Raw genomic sequence first — 23,297 nt, 5'->3', positions numbered from 1 at the left:
AAATATAGAAGCAATAAATGCTGAAGAGGGTGTGGTGAAAAGGAAACCCTCCTGCACTGCTGGTGATTATGTAAATTAATACAACCACTATGGAGAACAGTATGGAGGTTCTGTAAAAAACTAAAAATAGAACTACTGTATGACCCAGCAATCCCACTACTGGGCATATACCCTGAGAAAACCATAATTCAAAAAGAGTCATGTACCACAATGTTCACTGCAGCACTATTTACAATACCCAGGACGTGGAAGCAACCTAAATGTCCATTGACAGATAAATGGATAAAGAAGATGTGGCACATACATAGAATGGAATATTACTCAGCCATAAAAAGAAATGAAATTGAGTTATTTGTGGTGAGGTGGATGGACCTAGAGTCTGTCATACAGAGTGAAGTAAGTCAGAAAGAGAAAAACAAATACCATATGCTAACGCATATATATGAATCTAAAAAACTGGTTCTGATGAACCTAGTGGCAGGGCAGGGATAAAGACACAGACATAGAGAATGGACTTGAGGACATGGGGAGGGGAGGGGGAAGCTGGGGCGAAGTGAGAGAAGCATCGACATATATACACACTACCGAATGTGAAATGGATAGCTAGTGGGAAGCAGCAGCATAGCACAGGGAGATCAACTTGGTGCATTACGATGAGCTAGAGGGATGGGTAGGGAGGGTGGGAGGGAGGCTCAAGAGGGAGGGGATATGGGGATATATGTATGCATATGGCTGATTCACTTTGTTGTACAACAGAAACTAACACAGCATTGTGAAGCAATTATACTCCAATAAAGATGTATAAAAAGAAAAGTGAGTGGCATTTCTAGTGCAGACGAGATAAATATTAAAGTGATAACTAATCTTGCTTCTCAGGATTAGATGTACTAGTTTGCTGAAGTTCAGGAATCAATACATGATCCTTTTTTTTTAAATTGGCTGTATGAAGTAAAACATAGGGCTATCTTTAAAAAATACAAATTTTCATTGGTATCACAGTTTTATCTATAAATGTATCTTGTTTATTTCCTTCATAACTAGCTAATCTATGAGGGAAGGTAACACAGCTACATTATGACTTACACTACACTCCTAAGGAATTTACAGTGCAAATCAATGTACAGAAATAGAGGTAAGGAAAAAAGTAAAGATTTAATTTTCAGTCTTTCAATTATGCCATAAAGAAACTTTCTAAATGGGCAGTTTTCCCCCCAGGTGAAGAAAAGAAATGGAGGATATTTTTAATCTTGGAAGAATATTCGATAGTAATTTCTTAGAGTCATAATAAAGATTTGTAGTTTATTAAAGGACAATGATGACATAGGATACATAAACTATCACTATATCCATAAAGAGTCTAATTCTGTATTTCATATCTAAAGAGGAATGTAGGTAACAAAAGACGAAAACATCACCAATTGCAGAAAGTTAAAGAAATTTTAATTACTCAAGTTGGAAGAGAAAATGTAAGGGAATAATTCATTGATGAAAGGATTCTTTTCACAAAGAATAGCTTAAATCCCTAAAATTACAGTAAAAGGTATTTTTAAGGGTTAACCTGAACAAAAATTACTGACTAAAATTTTAGGAAACTTTTGAAATATACATTAATGGGGTTTTTGAATAGAAATATCTAAAAATCGATGGGAGGTTTTCTGCTGTTTAATTTTTCAGATTCATTTCAAAACCACATCTGATATGACTCAGACTCGTTACTCTGGAATTTATGCTAAGACTAGTTATGGCAAAAGGTAGAATTGGGCAATGATTTTTCACAATTATTTCCTTATAATCTCTACTATTATTCAAATTCTTTCATAATTTAAAAGAGTGTGAATATTATTCAAAATAATACTGTGCCTTTTGTCTGGCTAGTCAGAGATACAAATGTTTCTTATTTTCTGAGTACTTATTACTTAAGCCTCTGCAGTTACAATGTTGGTTAGAAAGCAAGTTTTCCCAAGACAAAAATACTCACTAATGAACTAACTAACTACTTAGAAAATCAGTCGCCACTTAAACGTTAAATATTCCATCCTGTTTGACACCATGACCATTCTCTCCTGATCTGTCCACATATTTGTAGGTTGAATTTTTGCTAATTATCAGATATTCTGAACATATTACAGTATAATAAAAACACAGTGTAGTTACAAATCTTACAAAAAGATGTCACACTAGTTTTATATTCGTTACTTATGTTAGCTGATTTAATCCTGACCACAGCTTAATGAGATAGGTTTTATTTCCATTTTAAATATCAGCAAATTAAGGCTTACAAAGGTTAAGAGACCTTCCCAAAGGCACGCAGTTATAAAGTGGACAAAGCAAATTCCTGTGAATTAATAGCCCACAAACTTACACCAAGCATCATTCAGTCATTTTTAAATCTATCTGACAATTTCAAAATATTTATAACATGTGACTATAGTATATTTAAGTTAGCTCTACAGTTAAAAATACCCAGTAATTTTACTTGCTTTCTTGGATGAAAAGACTTAGAGTTCCCTCCTCCTCCTATTTGTTCCCCCGAATGTCTTCCCTCGTATTAAAATTGGCCTAGACCAAGACGTACAGAGTCGGGCACCCCCCATTCCCACCCCAGGGCTGACAGTGCCAATCATTCTATGACTGGCAGTCTAAGATCACAGGTAGCTGCAAAACACTCTTGACTCAGGCCACATCTACAGTCAGCTGGGTACCACAACTAAGTTCTATGTACCTCGTTCCACATCTACCCAATTGGTTCGCTTGACGAATACAAGTTCGCCTTTGCCCCAGTTAAACATCATCATGTGAGATTCAGTCCATAATTCTGACTTGATGATCTGTGTCTTTCCTAGTTAATCGTCCAGAGAATTGAGCAACATAACATTATACAATCCCAAAAGGGCAGGTCTGAGAAAATTCTTCAACAATGCACTAGAGGTATTCCTCTAGATTGAGTACTACTGAAAAAAAATTAACAATTGCTCTTTAAATCAGTTATAAATCACTTAAGCATATTATCATTAACAGTATTTTGAAATCCTTGTTCATGAGGATAACATGAGAATTCATCCAATATCTATGTTTAATTTACCTTAAAATTCCAGCACACTTGGTCATAGGATCATGACATGATATTAATAAGCATGGCTTTTCCTTTATGACCCTACTGGGGGCTTTTACTGACCACGACTTCCTAACTTACGTGCTAACAGACTACATTTTTTTTTCTTTTTCTTTTTTATTTTTTTAAACATCTTTATTGGAGTATAATTGCTTCACATTGTGTTAGTTGCTGCTGTATAACAAAGTGAATCAGCTATACGTATACATATATCCCCTCCCTCTTGTGTCTCCCTCCCACTCTCCCTATCCCACCCCTTTAGGTGGACACAAAGCACCGAGCTGATCTCCCTGTACTTGCTATCTATTTTACATTTGGTAGTGTATATATGTCCATGCCACTCTCTCACTTCGTCCCAGCTTACCCTTACCCCTCCCCATGTCCTCAAGTCCATTCTCTACGTCTGCGTCTTTATTCCTGCCCTGCCCCTAGGTTCTTCAGAACCACTTTTTTTTTTTTTTTTTTTTTAGATTCCATGTATATGTGTTAGCATACAGTATTTGTTTTTCTCTTTCTGACTTAACTTCACTCTGTATGACAGACTCTAGGTCCATCCACCTCACTACAAATAACTCAATTTCATTTCTTTTTATGGCTAATATTCCATTGTATATATGTGCCACATCTTCTTTATCCATTCATCTGTCGATGGACATTTAGGTTGCTTCCATGTCCTGGCTATTGGAAATAGTGCTAACAGACTAAATTTTAACTACTCTAGAGTTGTGTGGATTTGGTGTTAAGCTCCTTTATCTTTTTTTTGTTTAACACCTTTATTGGAGCATAATTGCTTTACAATGTTGTGTTAGTTTCTGCTGCATAACAAAGTGAATCAGCTATATGTACACATTTATCCCCATATCCCCTCCCTCTTGCATGTCCCTCCCACCCTCCCTATCCCACCCCTCTAGGTGGTCACAAAGCATGAGCTGATCTCCCTGTGTGATGCAGCTGCTTCCCACTAGCTATCTATTTTACATTTGGTAGTGTATATATGTCAATGCTACTCCCTTACTTCGTCCCAGCTTACCCTTCCCCCTCCCTGTGTCCTCAAGTCCATTCTCTACGTCTGCATCTTTATTCCTGTCCTTTATCTTTAATGCACAGAGTCTACCTGTTAATAAACTTGAATATATTCTCAGCTTTAATCTCTTGACAGCTTTGCAATTCTTTGGGCCACTTCTGACGATCTTTTCTCAATTGGTTGTCCGCTCCCCAGTTGCTTCCTATCCAATTTTATTTTTATATTTCCTTAATAATACATATCACTAACTGAAATGATTTTTAAAATTTCTCTGTTTACATATTTATTGTATACCCCTCCCCCACCCACTATATCCAACCTCCTTGAAGGACAGAGAAATTGTCTCTCCTGTTTATGGTTTATTATCCCCAGAAATTATGGTGAAAATTAAGATAATCTCTTTCTTTCTTTTAACTACGGTCAGTCATGTGTGCATATCTTACATAGAGCAGTTAATGTGGCCCACTGTGGTCATAGTTAAACCATGGATTCTTTAAAGACATCGTCAGTTTGCTCCATGGAGCAAGTGCCCTCTTTACCCACAGTAACTGGGAAGATGCCTTGAGGCTAACTCATTTCCCAGGCTCTACTTTCAGCTCATGCCATGATACCACTAAGGTCTTCTGTAAGCTATGCTTTCCTCATTCTTCTTCTCCCCCAGACTTTCAGTAGTTTTTCTTTTTTAACTTTTAATTTTAATTGTGGTAAAATACACATACATCAAATTCACCATCTTAACCATTTTCAAATGTGCAGTTCAGTAGTGTTAAATATTTATATTTGCATTGTTGTACAACCAATCTCCAGAACTTTCTCATCTTGTAAGACAAACTCTATACCCATTAAACAACTCCAAATTTCCCCCTCCTTGCAGCCCCTGGGAACCACCATTCTATTTTCTATTTTATGGATTTGACTACACTAGAAACTTCACAAAAATGAATCATACAGTATTTGTCTTTTTGTGACTGCATTATTTCACTTAGCATAATACCCTCACGGTTCATCCATGTTGCAGCATGCATGAGAGTTTCCTTCTTTTTTAAGCGTGAATAATATTCCATTGTATGCCATGTTTTACATGTGATATACATGCAATTCATTCATCTGTTGATGGATACTTGGGTTGCTTCCACCTTTTGGCCACTGCAAATAGTGCTGCTATGAACATGGGTGTACAAATATATTTTCAAGACCCTGCTTTTAATTCTTTTGGCTATATATCCAGAAGTGGAATTTCTGGATCATGGGCTAATTCTATTTTTAATTTTTTGAGGAACTGCCCTCCCATTTTCCATAGTGGCTGTACTACATTCCCACCAACAGTGCACAGGGTTCTAATTTCTCCCATCCTCACCAGCACTTGTTATTATCTACATTTTTTTTTTTTTTTGGTTGTAGCCATCCCAATGGGTGTGAGTGTCAGTAGTCCTTTTAGGACACCCAAGATAAGCTGTAATTTAAAGCATGATGTCGTTTCTCTGGGATCCTGCTGTTTGTTATTTACTCCTCGGAGCTGTCACCATTTTCCTTCTTCCTTTAAATTTATTTATTTATTTATTTTTGGCTGTGTTGGGTCTTCGTTTCTGCGCGAGGGCTTTCTGTAGTTGTGGCGAGCGGGGGCCACTCTTCATTGCGGTGCGCGGGCCTCTCACTATCGCGGCCTCTCTTGTTGCGGAGCACAGGCTCCAGACGGGCAGGCTCAGTAGTTGTGGCTCACGGGCCCAGTTGCTCCGCGGCATGTGGGATCCTCCCAGACCAGGGCTCGAACCGGTGTCCCCTGCATTGGCAGGCAGATTCTCAACCGCTGCGCCACCAGGGAAGCCCTTCCTTCTTCCTTAATTAATCCCCCCAATAACCACGGTTCCTTCAGCGCTCATATTTGCCACCTGCTTCAAATGATCTTTCCCGAGTATGCTCTTTCAGAACTTGGGTAGCCCCTTCCCCAGAGGGTGCCCCGTGTCCAATTTCAATAATTCCTTAAACTATGCAGTTCATTGATGTTACCTATGTTAAGAGAGACAAATTCAAGAAAATGCATTATAACTTTAAGTCTTTCTTTACAAAACTATATAAACTATGTTGATCTATTATTTTTTCAGAGACTCAGTTTTCTCTTTTGTAAGATAAGAGAACTACATTAGATGACAACAAAGGTTCCCTCCAATCTAGGATTCCATAAATTCTTTAAATGTAGAAGACCATAAATCTGACATGTAACATTACAAACATCATCTAGAAACCATGGTGTATCTGCAGAAAGGATCGAGGAAAAAAACAAACAGTAAACAAAAATAATATCATGAATTATCTGTAATGAAAATCAAGAGGAAAACAAACCAAACTAAAACACAAGAAAATGAAAATATGAAAGAAAGAAAAAATTTATAATGAAACTTTGGAGAAAATAATTTTTTTAAAGGAACACAAGAGTGTGGTTAAAGAGTTGATATGAATAAACTGGTGAGATGGACTTCAGAAGTATTTTAATACAATATTGAGGTCAAAACCCAGGAACTATGAGTGGTGATGGCAATGGCCATGGCTGACAAATTTACACTTTTTCCTCTGGGGCAGCTATGGTCATGGATCACCGTGAATGGACTCTTGCTTGTGTCGTAAGTATCCTGCTCAGATTCCAGGAGATTCTAAATTCCTTAATTCCTTAAGGCATTTATAGAATGCTTAGTCAAATTTCTGGGATCACTGAAATCCCAAGTGACCTTGTGTTTCTTCACAAAATACCTCCACCTGTAGTTGCTGGTTCTTAGCAATTTGTTGGTTTCTCTGCGTTCTGCGTCCGAGTGGAAAGTCCAGATGCAAATCTGAAAAACAAAAAGGAAAACGAAAAACCCTCTATTGAATTGTTAACATTTGTCAGGAATAAGGAGGATTCATACCATTTCCAGTCCCCAGGCCTGCTGGAGAACTGTTGATTTAAAATAATAATTTTAATAGTTATAATGAATTCATAAATGTGCGGGTTTTCTGCAATATGCCCTTTATGTATTAATATGATACAAATATGCCATCAATAGAAGTTACAGTATTTTCTAGGAATAGTGACTTTTTTCCCCTAAGTTAACAATAGTCTCATCAATTTTTCCAACATTGCTCTTTTGGAACTGATGGAATATATCTGTGAGTAGTCTGGACACAGACCCTGCTAAAAGTTGCTCTGATGTAGTTAACATTCTCATTTGTGATCAAACCTTCATCATCAACCTGTAATGATCACTGTTTCTGTCATCTCCATTAGAAAATAGCCATGATATAATCCTCTGGATGCAAAAACTCTCTGTTCTTGGAGTTAGCTTTTCACATTTACCTGAAATAATCAGCATTTAGTTAGCAAGTTGTGACTTAGAACACAAAAATATCCCAGTAGTGTGAATTACAATAAAATTGAATAATTTAACAAAATTTTGTTAAATATCCAACAAATATTAATTGCCTAAAATAATAGAGAGATAATGCCAACTGAGTAGAGCTTTAAACTTCTGGTTCATTTGTGATGAGCAACGTAAGACACGCACAACTTCAAATAGTAAAGCCCTCAATACTTCTTGCTACGATGAGTCCATCAAAAGGACATCCCATTTGGAAACATACTAATAACTTAGGTGAAATTTTATTATTGCAAGCTCTCACAACAGTATGTTAAGATTCCTATAAATTTACCTTTTGTGAGTCAATGCTGATTTTGCCACGTAATTTATTTGAGGTGAAACAGAATAATTTGAAGTTGTTCGTTTTCCGTTATTCAGATATTTTTCTGCACAAATGTCACTTTCATCTTAGGTGTATTTGACGTTATAGGTGTCAACCTAAATAAAGAGGTAAATGGAGGGAAGCTCAAATGACCAGAAATTGAGTTTATTTGGGAATAGCAGAGGAAATGCAATTCTGGAAATGCATGCTGTAGCAAGCTACTGGCATGTCCATTGAGGGTCTGAGGTGGACTCTACTTATTGGCAAGGAATGCAAAGAGGGGCAAGCCCAGACAGAGTTCAAGCAGGAAGTGCATTGGCTTGAGAATGGGGAGATGTTCTTGGATGTTTGCTGGTCAGGAGATGTCTCCATTTCTGAAAATCAGGCATTTACTGTTCTTAAGCTCCTTCCAGAGGGTTCGTGTATGAGATTCTCCATTTCATATCCTCCGATTTCATTTCATTTCATTTCATTTTAGATTGAAATCCTTTTACATATAGGCTTTTGTTTTGTATAAAATATCAGCTATCTTTTGCTTCAGTTGGCAATATTCTTCTTTGTTTAAAGTTTTAAAAATAAGTAAAAAGATACTTAAAAATTGAAAAAAATATATAAATGCCATGAGACAGAGGAACAATGTGGTTTATTTCTATGGAAAATTGTAAAATAATAAATAATGAAGTGCAACATCTGCATTTCTATCATCCTGTTTTTCTTGCTCTATGTATGATATGTGAATTTCAATGTTTGAAATCTATTCATTACCATAATGTTAATTGTATTCTCTTGAGTACTTCAATGAAAGTATTGTAGTGATAGACATTTTATAATATTTCAACTTGAAAAGAAATTAAACTAAAAAATTTATAATTTTATTCTCTAGTGTTTATCCAGTCATGTTAAAATTTCTGCTATTTTGTAATGACACTCTTCAAATCCTTCTGGAAATAAGACTTTGAATTGGGTTTTCTTGCAAATATCATGTAGGACTTCTCTAGGACTAACCTAGTTTTTGGTTCTTGTAAAGGATTAGTTATACTGAAATATCAGGCATCAAAAAAACCTTGGACAAATCGAAAGATTATTATAGTGCCTTCCTAGTCTCTACTCAAACTTTAGACAGCATTTAGGTGTTGCAAAACTGACGTTGGCTCACAGAGTCCGTTTGAATAGTTTGGGTCTATGAAATAAACTGATTCGTTCATAAATTTGAGCAGATCTGACTCTCCAGCCCTCTGATAGGCAGACACAGAATGTTCTTTCACAGCCTGGAGTTTATTCCAAAGAGGCACCCAGGCAGATCCCTCCCGTACCTCTCCCAGGGCAGAACCAAATATACACATTTTCCTCATTAAAATGGGCTCAAGATCAGGTCCTTTTCTGATTTTAGTTGAGATTTCTCACATGAACTTTAAAACACTGTACATTCAATGTGTGGTAATTTTGTGAAGTTTTGAAAAATGTGAACAATGTTATCAGCATGATTGTCATTTGAGGAGACCAATTAGGAGTCACAAATTTTATTTCCACCATTATCCTAAGAGAGAGAGGGAGAAAGGTTACACTGACGGTCTATGATAAAGTCTTTTAGGTCTTCAGGGAGAAATGTAACCAAAGTACTAGTAGAATAATGGTGATAAGTTAGTTACACCAGAGAGTTTTAGAGAAAGTGTAAATACTAAGAAAATAATTTAGCAGGCCTAAGAACTTAAACGAAACCGTATGTAACAAACTGGTTTATGGTAATATTATTCAAGTTAAACGCACAAATTATAAATTACAGTGTTTTAGTTAAATACATTTTGACATGGCAGTTGTTCCTTGTCAGGTTAATAAAATTTACTGCAGTAATATCTCTCCTGGCGATAGACAGCCAGCACCCGCCAAGTGTGAGCATTTTCTTCCTTTTGTTTTTTAAATTCCACCTGTTCCTTAAGAACGCAAGATTTGAAATCCCAGTCTCTTTCTCTCTCTCTCTTCCAATTGAGGAAGCTGGACCAAATATGATTCCAGTTCACTTTTAAAATTAAATGTGAATCTATAATTTACTAATAAATCTCAAACTTGTTTTGAACTTAAATGTATGCTCAGCCCACATTTTCTCTTTAAATAAGTATTACTTTTACGATTTCCTCCTGGTATACAGTATTAAGCAATAACCTATTATTTTTCTTCTGTAGTCTTTTTTTTTTAAGCATCTTTATTGGAGTTAAAAAATGTTGTGTTAAAAAATGTTGTGTTAGTCTCTGCTGTATAACGAAGTGAATCAGCTATATGTATGTATATATCCCCATATCCCCTCCCTCTTGCATGTCCCTCCCACCCTCCCTATCCCACCCCTCTAGGTGGTCACAAAGCATGAGCTGATCTCCCTGTGTGATGCAGCTGCTTCCCACTAGCTATCTGTTTTACACTTGGTAGTGTATATATGTCAGTGCTACTCCCTTACTTCGTCCCATCTTACCCTTCCCCCTCCCCGTGCCCTCAAGTCCATTCTCTGCATCTGCATCTTTGTTCTGTCCTGCCCCTAGTTTCGTCAGAACCGTTTTTTTTTTAGATTCCATATATATGTGTTAGCATATGGTATTTGTTTTTCTCTTTCTGACTTTCTTCTGTAGTCTTTTAACCTATTTTTTTAAAATGACCAAAGATGACATTTTAAAAAAAATGATAATGGAATACATTTGAATGATGTGTTCAAAATCAGCTAATTTGTACTAGAAAATTTGAACAATAGAAAAACAAAGAGGGACATGCTTTAACCTTGACTCACAACTGTCCTCACGTGTGTTAGCCCTTTCGAGTTTGTCTCATGACCCTTTTTCCTCGTGTGTATGTGTGTGTGTATGATTATGTATATATATGATTATACGTATACGTACTATACATACATATGTGTATATGTATAAGTATATATGTATCTACATGTATGATTATAAATATAAAAGACATTTCAAAATTTCAAACCTAAAAATATAGCAAGTTTAAAAGTAATATTTTGTATCAAACATATTAGCATTGCCATTTTATTTCGGATTTAAAGATTTTTTTCTAGTCTGATGGATGTGGCATTGTATCTTATGGTACCTCTATCTCCCTTAGGTTGAACATTCTTTTTTCTGCATACTTTGCAATCATTACTATTTCTTCTGTATACTCCTGTTTAAACCTTCTCTGAATTTTATATGGGTTTATCATTTCATTTTTATATGTGTTATTTTTTACATGATATTCATATTTTAACTTTATAATATTTTTCATAGCACAGAGAACTGACCATGCATTCCACCAGCCTCAGACTTTGTCAGATGTGATGGAACAACCCCCAGGCAAATGGCCAAACATCCTACAGTGGAGGGTTGATAGGACCAGCCAAACGACATAGATCCAGGTGGCCTTGCACTCATTTTTCCTCATTGCCATGAAGGTGCCTAAGCTTCTCCCTGTCATCAGGGTGACCATGTAATTTATCATCAAAATGGGGACACTTAGGAGAATAAATGAAGGGCACCACATGTATTTAAATTTTTATATCTTTGTAATATATGTTTATTAACTGGCATGATTTTTATATTAGTGGATGAGTATAGTTCTAGTTTTTAAAATATAATCCTTCCTAATTCAAACCAAACTAATTTGGAATCATCTTTAAAGCTGCAATTTTGGTACTAAATTTGAAATTGTTGACACCGTTAGTGGATCTTGCTATATAGACTATAATGGTTTTATTAAGAAAATAATCTGTATGCAGTTGAGATAGCTATAAAGTACTTGATAATTTTAGAGCTTAATTTTACTTTTCTTTGTATTGAAATAGGTAACTAGTTCAGCCCATATATTTTTACAGATATTGTCTTTGTCTTTGTCTTGAGTACCTTTTATCAAAAAATGTTTCTATAGAACAAAACTGTCAAATTAGTTGCTTTTATTTAGGAATCTTTTAAAATTCTTCACCTAATTCACACGCTGGAAAATAGGCCTTCTGAATTCCATTGAATTTCAATATAAGTTATCCAATTAAAAACAAGCAGTCCATCAATATAATTTTCTCATAAGATATTCCAAAGCACAGTTATTAAATAAGTAAATAAATAAATATTGTACAGCATTTGAGACCTCACTGTTCTCCCTTACTATTGTAGGGATTAATCTCAATGTGTACCTGTTTAGAAACATCATATTTATAATTCCTATCTGATAAAAAGTTTCAGAATCTAAAATTTTAGTGCTCCATTCATAACATAATTTGATTAAATATTTCCAACTGATTTTGAACAAATGCAACCGAAATTTAGAGAACCTATTTACTGAGAGTTCAATACCATTGCAGAATATATAAGTTCATTTTTAAAGTACTTTCAAATGTTCAAATTTTTAAAAAAATTTATCTGATGGCAAGCAGTAAATAGAGAAACGTGTTATGCCATGATGAAATATAATTTTTAATTCAACATCAGCTCTGTCACACACAGAGAATTATAGTTTACTTAACCGGACATTCCTATAAAAATGTAAAATTTAACAACTATAACTTCTCTTCAATTAATGGAATAGAGCAGAGCTTATGGATGTAAAATAAATCATATATGCATCGTTACTAATTTCAAGAATACTGCATCTCCATAGATTTTTCAGTTTAGTAAGAACGTACTTTTTAACATGGTGATGAGTTCCAACAAATATTTTATTCAGATCCATCACAAACAAGTGACATTTATTTTCAATGCTGAACTTTTTAAATGAATTTAACAGACTTTACAATAGAATTTACAGTGACATCACATACTTCATCCTCAACACATGTAATTCCAAAAGAATTAGATTTAAAAATCAAACTCATTTAAAATCATTTTAACCAATTTTCTCTTTGAAGCAGGAAATGATACTGAAACAAAACTGCCATCATTTAGTTGCTTGCAAATTTCCTGTTATGCGCTTTTCCAAGAAAACCTGAAGTCAAAAAAGAGTGAAATTGGGCTTCCCTGGTGGCGCAGTGGTTGGGAGTCTGCCTGCCAATGCAGGGGACACGGGTTCACGCCCTGGTCTGGGAGGATCCCACATGCCACGGAGCAACTAAGCCCGTGAGCCACAACTACTGAGCCTGTGCGTCTGGAGCCTGTGCTTCGCAACAAGAGAGGCCGCGATAGTGAGAGGCCCGCGCACCGCGATGAAGAGTGGCCCCCGCTTGCCACAACTAGAGAAAGCCCTCGCACAGACACGAAGACCCAACATAGCAATCAGTCAATCAATCAATCAATCAATAAAATCTTTTAAAAAAAAAAAAAAAAAAAGAGTGAAATTAATTCGGAAAAATAATCATTCGATCTAAATAAAAATTCAGTTTTCATAGAGTGATACGTAAATGCTCCCCCTGCAAACACACTTATCAAATGATCATCTTTGGGCAGTATTCCAAAAAGGACTGTATCTTTTCAAATAGATGCTGATATGTTTTCAGCTCATTTGTGTCTTGTGGCTTTTATGTGGACAGTGCTATCCTTGTAGCCCCTTTCGTGAATGTTAAATATAAACAACATCTTGTTCAAGTGGCACCTTCACCATCAACTTTTTGTGTGAAATGGAAATTTGGTGCTTGCTTTTTCAATAAATATTGGATTCTTTTAGCCATTGCTGCTAGGAGAGTTTATTACAAAATATGGGTGTTGCCAAACAATAAAATAAATGTTTGTAGGTTTTAAAGCATTCGGATTACTTCCTATATGATCCTTAGCAGTGCTAAGCTAGTAGTACTAAGCAGTACTCAGCTTTCAGTTACAACTAACATAATTTTCTGTGACACTTAGGCACTTTGACACTTCACAAATATCCCAGGTTTGTACACCAAGTGCCCAGCAGGGGGAACAAAGGTGAAAACTACTGCCACTACTGCAATCAGGAGTTAGCTGCCCTTGAAATGTTAGTTACTGAAGGGGTCTGATAAAGATAGAGGGACCATTGATGAAGCGGGCTGTTTTACAGGTTTAACATAATATTTCATACTCTATTATCCTATGGGAGAATCTGGAAGTAAAATTGAAGATGTACCAAACCAATAATGATGTATTTTAAAACAATGATTAATAATGATACCTAATCTAAAAATGAAGACTCTAGAACAACTGCTAAGTCAGAGAGGACATGGGGGGAAAAAAAAAAAGGTAATCTAGGGCTGTTTTGGCAAACCAAGATGTATGGTTAGAATTCTTATAACCAAGTGACTCCTTTACTAGGAGAAAGGAAGAAAAAGGGAAATCCTGAAAGATTGAATATTTTTTCTCTTAAGACACTAAGCTCTCAAAAAAAACCTGTCATCTTTTATAAAAAATAAATTTATTTTATTTATTTATTTTGGCTGCTTTGGGTGTTCGTTGCTGTGCACAGGCTACTCTTCGTTGCGGTGCTTGGGCTTCTCATTGTGGTGGCTTCTGTTGTTACGGAGCACGGGCTCTAGGCACGCGGACTTCAGTAGTTGTGGCACGCGGGCTCAGTAGTTGTGGCTCCTGGGGTCTAGCACTCAGGCTCAGTAGTTGTGGCACACAGGCTTAGTTGCCCCGCGGCACGTGGGATCTTCCCGGACCAGGGATCGAACCCGTGTCCCCTGCATTGGCAGGCGGATTCTTAACCACTGTGCCACCAGGGAAGTCCCTGAGTCATCTTTAAGTCTACCCCAATCAGATGGGATGGAGGCGTCATATTAAGATACAAACAGTTGTAAATAATTGAAAACAAACACCCCTCTATTTTTCACATTGAGAATAGTAAATATTTAATTTAACACTGCTACACCTGGGTAATTGTTACAGTCTTTCCTCTGGAAGACTTCATCTGATTCTCCTTCTGCTCCTGTACTCCAGCTTAGTTTAGACCCCCTTCTGCACTCACATAGAACTCTGCTTATTCTCTATCAGACTCTTCACAATCTGCTAGTTTATCTGTTTTATTGTCAGCTGCCACTATTCTGCGAGCATCTTGACTGGAGCCAGGTCATTCTGCAGTTCCAGCCGGTTACCTAGGTACTTATATAGGGTAGGAACTCAACAATTATTTATTAAATTAATGAACTAGTTAAATTAATTCCAGGGCCACATTTCGGTAATAAAATTTTTTCTTGTTGGTAATATTTGAATATTTTTATAGATGAGATTTTTAAAAAATAGAGTTTTTAGAGCAGTTTAAGGTTCACAATAAAATTGATCAGAAATTGACAATTTCCCTTACACTTCCCTACCCCCTCACACATGCACATCCTCTGCTAGTGTCAACACCCCACACCAGAGTGGTGCACTTGTTACAATCCGTGGACCTACATTAGGGTTCACTCTTGGTGGTGTGCATTCTCTGAGTTTCGACAAATATGTAATGACATGTATTCCATTGTAGTATTGTGCAGAATAGTTTCACTGCCCTAAATATCCTCTGTGCTCTGCCTATTCACTTCTCCCTCCCCCAGATCCCTGGTTACCACTGATCATTTTTCTGTCTCCATAGTTTTGCTTTTTCTAGAATGTCATGGTGTTGTAGTCTTTTCAGATTGATTGACTTCTTCCACTTAGTAAGATGCATTTAAGGTTCCTCCATGTTTTCTCATGGCTTGATAGCTCATTTCTTTTTAGTGCTGAATACTATTCCATCATCTGGATGTACTGCAGTTTACTTATCCACTTACCTGCTGAAGAATATCTTGGTAGCTTCTAAGTTTTGGCATGTACAAAGCTGCTATAAATTTCTATGTGCAGGTTTTTGTCTAGACATATTTTCGACTCATTTGGTTTTCAACTCATTTGATTGCTAGATCATATGGTAAGAGTATGTTTAGTTTTATAAGGATCCACCAAACTGTCTTCCGAAGTGGCTGTACCATTTTTTCATTCTCACCAGCAATGAATTCTTGTTAGTCCACATCCTCATCAGTATTTGGTGTTGTCAGTATTCTGGATTTTGGTCATTCTGATAGGTGTGTTGGTTTCTTGTTGTTTTAATATGAAATTCTCTAATGACATACAAGAATATTTTAAAAGATTATAAATTTATATCTCCTAATATCTTATACCAGCCCCCTACCATTTCTTATGTTTAATTAGAGTTTTTTAAAAACTATTTTCTTATCTAATGTCAGAGAAATTGGGAATTTGCGTGCTTTTTTTCAGAGGGCTGGAAAAGATCTCAAGGAAAAATTACAATTCTTTCAAATATTGCAAACTTCCACAGCATATTAATTGCATATCTATTTAACCCATTTTTTGTGCTTCAAACTATGATTAATTATTTAAATATATATCAGGAGTATATTTTCTAAGATATTTGCGTGCACAAAATTATACACATTTAAAAAAATTCTGCATACATCCATTTCAAGCTCTCCACTTGCCAAAGTTGATGAGAAGTCCACCATCATAAATTCTTCAGGACACCCTCTCTTTCATAGTGTTAGAAAACAGTGTCTGGGTTTATGTGAGTCTTGAACCAAAGTCTATCAGGCTATTATTGCCACGCTGCTGCTTCTCCGTATGGACATCAATGTCATTACCAAATGCTGAACATTGGGTTGTGTTCTGCTATTGCCCACTCTTGATTAGCCCCAGAGGTACCACTCAAGAAGTTCAGGCTCCAGAAGCTTTTTCTGCATCTCAAGATTATACCTACGTCTTGCTTTCCCGTGCCACAGATATTCACACCGCTATGGTCCACTTGATGTTCTACACCCCCCTCCCCCCAGTCACAGTGCCGCATGCAATTGGCACAAGTTTTTAATGTTTATACATGCTTAGATAGCTCCCTACACTTTATTTTTGATTCCTTTGATCAGCCTGTCTGTTTCTTTAACAGTAACTAATCCTTTCCTATTCTTTCTTTATAGTGTATTTTAATTAGATTTATAAGGCTATATTCAATTATATCATAAAATCAGAGGGCTGGAAAAGGCTTTGGAGTTCATCTATTTTAGCTAACACAATGATTAAGGGTCTCATAACATTCCTGACAGATCATTTCCTAGCCTCTGCTTGAGGGAAACTTGTTACCTTACCAATTCCACTGTCAAATTCTTTTAGAACATTCTCACTTACACTTATTTAGCTGAAATGTGCCTTCTTGAACTTCCTATTTTGTTTGTTACTTTTCTGTCTTCACCTTTCTCTTTCCAAGGTGAAAATTCTCTGATCCTTCCTATAGCTATTTTTCCCTTTCTATATTATCTCCCTTGATAATCTCAGATAGCCTACAATTTTAATCTCATCCTTAGGTAGGTGACTCTCAAACTTATAACTACAATCCTGATCTCACTTTCAATGTATAGGTCCGTGATTTCAACAATTTTCAACATATAAATCAATGTTCAAACTTGTTAGCAACACCTGCATCTCCTGCTAGCATCTTAAATTCAGTGTACCCCCAAGTAAACCCATCAGATACAAACACACAAGCACATCTTCCTCCTTTCCTTTTATCTATTTCTAATTCAAACAGTCAACCTCCTCGTACATGTTAACATACTATTTTAGGTACTGGAAAAATATGCCAGTGACTAAAATAGAATAATCTCTGCTTTATAAAGTTTAAATTCCAGGAGGCTAGATAAAAAATAAACAAAATAAAAACTTGATGACTAGATACCATGTCAGGTAAAGAGTAGTTCAAAGGAAAAAAATAAACAGGAAAGGCTAATGTAGACTTATTGGAAGAAACGTATTTTATAAGATGGTCAGAGAAGGCTACTCTACTGACATGACATGTAAGCAAAGACTGTGGCATAGCTACTTGTCAGTGACTTAGACTTGAAACTTTGAAAAGTTCTTTAACTTCTTATTTTCCCTTAACAATATATTTAATTAATTTCCAATTTTGACAAAATGATCTACTGAAGTATTACTTCTACCTTATATTCCTGAAGAACCATTGAGGAAGAATGAAAATTTTTTCTTTACCTTCTCAAGAATGCAAATAAACCTTTTAAAATTTAATTTATTTTATTGTGTTCAAAACACTTAGCATGAGATCTACCTTCTTAACAGATTTTTAGGCGTACAATACATTATTGTTGACTGTAGGTATGATGCGATACAACTGATCTCTAGAGCTTATTCATCTTGTTTGACTAAAACGTTATGCTTGTTGATTAGTTATTCTCATTTCCCCATCCTTCAGCCCCTTACAGCCACCATTCCATTCTTTAATTCTATGAATCTGATAATTTAAGATGCCTCATACAGGTGAAGTCATGCCGTATGTGTCTTTCTGTGACTGGCTTATTTCACTTGGCACAATATCCTTGAGCTTCATCCATGGTGCTGCAAAAACTAAAAATAAGACTACCGTGTGATCCAGTAATCCCACTTCTGGGTATTTATCACAAGAATTGAAATGAGAATCTTGAAGAAATACTAGCACTACTGTGTTCATTGTAGCACTGTTCACAGTAGCCAAGATGTGGGAACAAGCTATACGTCCATTGACAGACGAATGGACAAAAAATGTAATATATACATACAGTGGGGTACTATTCAGCCTTTAAAAAGAAGGAAATTCTGTAATATAGGGGGAAAAACCCTTAGTTTCTGAAGGTGGTAGTTTCTTAAATCTTGGTTGCAATGTGAAATTGGAAACCATAGCAATGAACTCTTCTTTTTTTGTTGTTGAAGTATAATTGATTTACAATATGGTGGTAGTTTCAGGTGTATAGTAAAGTGCAGCAAAATAATCTGAAAAAATATGAATATATAACTGAATCACTTTGCTGTATATTTTGCAATGAACTCTTCATGCTCTTGTAAATTAAAATCTGTTTGTGTCTTGAACGTTAAATGGATCTTTTGCCTGTGCATGATTTTTAAGAGCATGCTTTGATCATTTGGAAAACATTAGCTTAATTAGTTATTCAGATATTCCAAACATTGACACATGACATTATGCAATATTGAAAAGTCACATTTGTTAATATCACCATTGAGCTCATCAAAAAATCTTTAAGTAGTGGGAAAATAATTTTTCCAAAATATAATGTTAAATAGAAAACTCAAAATCTACCATTGACAACAAATACTGTCAGTTGTTTCCCTCAACATGATAGGTTCACTCACTTCTTTTATTTTCAAGAAAATGATTGGCCATATACCTAATCATAATAACCGTAGTTTGCCAGTCATTTTTTTTTCAAGTAAAAATGGTGTTTCGAGCAAAACCAGCTGGCTTACTTGCAAATCAATCACACCAGTGCTTTTCCTTAAAAGAACCATCGTGTTACAACGTGCAGCTGAAGTGCTTTATCCGTACTTCCCATTTTGATACACAGAATATTAAAAGGACATTTATATAAGGGTCAAAATTTACTAAGATTATAATTGTTATTGTTTCATCAAGGATTGAGGACATTCTTAAATAAAATGGCATTGTTTATACTGCAAGATATGGCAGTAAAGAATACAATAACCACTAGCACAGTTTGGAGCTACCACTTTTATTCTAAAGCACTAGAAGTTTTACTTACTGTGTTTTCACCATCTGGAACAATGTCAACACAATGAAAAAGGCAGATAATGTCTTATGAATATGAAAGCAGTTTGGATTTTGTGAATCCCATGAGAAGATTCTACTAGAGTGATGTTTCTAAAGCACAATTTTTGTCATGTCACTCCCCTGCTCAAAAGATTTCAATTGTTTATCATTGCCCACAGGGAATTTTAAAAAAATCAAACTTTGCAACCTGGAGTGTAAATTTTATATAATCTTACATTAATTCATATTTTCATTCCATATGCTTCTTCATGCAAACTGGCTCTAGATAAATAAAATTATTGCTATTCCTATTATAAACCTTGCGAGTTTGTGGTTTCTTTCAACCAATTATACTATTTCCTTTGCCTGAGTGCCTCACTGTCTCTCACGTTCTTTATATGCTGGTCTTGCCGTTCTTCAAGGTCCAACTCAAATGAGGCTTAAATGGCTATTATAGATCCCTCTTCTGAATGCACATAGCACTTTGAACCTCCCCCATGCCACTTATTTTCTACCTGGTAATAGCACCTCACATCCCCTGAAACCCAGTAGGATGCCTTACATATGGTCTGTGCCGACTAGATACTTGTTGAAGAAACAAGTGTTTGCTTGCATTGAGTCATTTGTTTACACGTTTCCCTGCAGCTACCCTATGAGATTGTTGGCTGAAGGTAGGGTTAATGCCTTTGTTCCCTCAATGAAGTATTCCTTGTTGTGGAACTCATTATGGTACAAGGCAATTCAGCTCACAGCCTCAATCTCATTAGCCAGTCTCTTCACCTTGGCAATTATCAGAATTGTATAAAGTTCTGCCAACCAAAAGCATAACGATGCTAAAACACTGTGAACTGTGTAGAAAAGTACTGATTTCTTTTTAAAGTTATGTTTGAAGGCTTATTGAGGCAAAATTACCGTTTAGTTAATTTCCTTGAACATCCACTTAGTTACTTAGAATAAAAGCATTACTGCCTAAAATTGTCATCTCACTATTTTCCTTCTGGTTTCAAACTTAAATACTTTATGGACCTTAAGGAAATAGCATAGCTTGATTAGGATATGCCCATGCCTAAATCACTTAGTGTGCATGATTATCTGACACAAGAGCAAGCTGAGTATGTTGTCTGTAAATTGCATCAGAGACTAACTAAGCCTTGTCTTTGAGGGAATTTCAGAGAGCAACTTCCTTTTCACAGAAAACCCTAAGAAAAACTTAGAACATAAAAACAAAACAGGGTTTCAGTTCATTTCTCCATTTATCTGTCTAAATTGGGAAATATCTCACATATTTTTGTCTTCAGGGATTGCACATGTGGAAGAATAGGGTACCTGTCTTACCTGGAAGTAAATAAGAATCAGTGCCTATTTTACTTTTGATCCTTGAGAAATGTGCATCTATTTTCTCTTTAGGTAAAATGGTATAGACAATGGCTATATCAAAAGACTTGCAAATAAAAGTGAAAGCCTTCTATTATTAGCCACCAAATCATTAATTGCAGGGTTCAATGAAATGTATTCCAGTGTAAGCAAGTCAAACATAAGTCCTTGCTGTGCTAAGTCCAATGGTCTAGAGGACAGTCCTGCAGGTCTTCTTATCTGTCCCGGAACCAGAATTCAGGCGTGTCCCCTTCAGTCTGGAGGACTTTACAACCTCTACCAAGTAGTGCTTGCTCCGTAGTGAGCCATCATACAGATGCTGCTGCTGCTAAAGCCAGCTTCCCCGTAGCCAGTGGAGTGGATGTCGTGAGGTGTGCCCGCGGGTCAAGAGGGTGGGCTGGGCATCTGGCTCCGGTCACTATCACCACAGCTGGATCAGATTCAGCTCTTTCGGGGATGTCTTCCCAGGTATTGTGGGAGGAAGAAGGGTGATCAGTTCCCTTCCAGACACCTCGCCCTGCTCAGCCTAACCTGCCCTGCGTCAGCTGTTTCTAATCATGCACACAGCCCCTTGTCGACAACATTAGCTACCAGAGAATTTGTTCGGGACATTTTCCCTTGTTTGCCACTTGCTTCATGCACCTAGAGCTTCTGCTTCCTTTATCTGGCCCCTTGCCTTAGTTCAGAGGCCAGACTGTGCTTCCTCTCTTCCTACCTCCAGGGCAGCTGTGAACTCTGACCACCTGCAGTCTTCCCCGCAGGTGACGTTCCCTTTGACTCCTTCTCTGCAATGGCCTTCAAGTGCACCTTTCAACGGCCTCTCACTCAGAGGGAAGAAAAAGATCAAATTCTGCTTTCCTTAGATACCACTCCTATAGACAGATGACATTTTAATTTGCTAAAAGACGCTGGCTTATTACAAAATATATTCGTGAATTCTAGTCTGAATTCACTCATGCTATGTGCAAGAGTTTATCCCTCCACCAACATGTGGATTTTCTTTGTATACCGATTTTCCCTGAATAGCAGACATTTCTATCTAAAATATCCTTTTGTCCATTTTGCGACTCGGGATGCAGAAGCAGATGCCATAAACTGAAATAGTTAATGATTAAACCAAGAAAGGTATCAGCTCTGGTTCGTTCCCTCCATGGATGTTATAGTTTAGGTCATTTCCTAACCCATGACAATTTCAGTTTCTGTTGAAAGGGTCCTGAATAATTTGAGAAAAGGTGAGGAGAGATCTAATGCAGTGGAACCAAAATGAATTGCTGAGTTAATGCAGTAGCTGCCCATCCCAAGGAAAGAATGTATATGCCTATTCTTTAAGGTTCCTACATGCCATGCCATACTTATTATTAGCCTACTACATTTTCTTACATTATTTGATAAATATTCTGTATGAAGAGACTTCAGTAGACTGGAATTGTGCCATGCATAGCTCAATCAATAGAGTTAAGGTGACACTGTTTGGTCTTCCCATCCTATGGGAACTCTACAAGTGATTATTTTAAATTTCACTCCTTTGAATGCCCTTTTCTCTATAAATATTTTTATTATGTTTTGCCTAGTTGGGTACACAATGAATGATCTCATTTTTGAATGGCAAGATGAGGCACCTGTACAAGTGGCAGAAGGACTCACTTTGCCCCAGTTTCTGTTGAAAGAAGAGAAAGATTTACGATACTGCACTAAACATTACAACACAGGTAGGAGTTGAGTGTTCTTCAGTACACTTATGACTTGTGGTTTTATGATATTCAGATGTTTCTTAATTATAGCGCTAGGTTAATTATTTTAACAATTTATAGCTGAATTTTTTTTTATGGTCATAGAGCAGAGAATGGATGTCTTTGAAACTTACGGAAGCTTTGACTCATCACATCTTGTTGTATAATTGGTTTGTATGGAACAAAAGAAATGCTTGGTGTTCAATTATATTTAACTAATTTCTTTTGTTGTGAAATGCCTATAGTTACATAGTAATGATGTTTCAAAAAAAGTTCCTTTAATTTCTATGTGAGCGATAAAATGTACTTTTTAACTGGCCTGTAGCTGTAAACATTGTGTTTGCTAACAAAATGAAAGAGGTCGCTTTTTTTTTTAAGGCTTCACTTGCCTAAATTTTTAGTTTAGCCACAATGTCATGCATTTCAAGATATTGTTACTAAGCATCTACTACTCACATTGACACAGTAGCCTTTTACCTTTGAGAATAATTATCAGATACAGTCATCAACATCAAGGACTGCAAGACTTGTACATTCATGTTATTTGTTCACTTCTCTCACAACTGGAACTGGCTATTTCCGTAGTATCTCTTCTAATTGCCTAATCTACAAGTTCCCTTAAACTGCCCACAGTTGAGGCATCACTCCAAAGTGGTGAGCGCTGGCCTCCCACTAACATCTGTGGCTGCTCTTATTATTTCCTTACAGTAACTATGATTTTTCTTGGGCTCAACATTTCCAGAATTGTGACCTGACCTTTCACTATATAGTCAGCCCTCCATATCCATGGGCTCACATTCAAAGATTCAACCAACTGGGGATTGAACATATTGGGGAAAAAAATTCCAGAAAGTTC

The 23,297-nt window shown here is 36.3% G+C and overlaps 1 protein-coding gene across 2 annotated transcripts in view; it reads left to right on the top strand.

The window, feature by feature from the left end:
- The window catches only part of GLRA3 (glycine receptor alpha 3), a 192,761-nt gene that overhangs the window by 130,157 nt on the left and 39,307 nt on the right, over positions 1-23,297 (top strand). For both annotated transcript variants that reach the window (XM_007192677.2, XM_028169206.1), the window contains exon 6: positions 22,283-22,420. In XM_007192677.2, coding sequence (XP_007192739.2) covers positions 22,283-22,420 — 138 coding nt within the window. The remainder of the gene's footprint in view (positions 1-22,282; positions 22,421-23,297) is intronic.

The sequence above is a fragment of the Balaenoptera acutorostrata genome, chromosome 6 (genome assembly GCF_949987535.1).
Source record: "Balaenoptera acutorostrata chromosome 6, mBalAcu1.1, whole genome shotgun sequence".
NCBI lineage: Eukaryota > Metazoa > Chordata > Mammalia > Artiodactyla > Balaenopteridae > Balaenoptera > Balaenoptera acutorostrata.
Note: the sequence above shows the minus strand (reverse complement) of the source record. Positions and strands in the feature narration are given on the sequence as shown.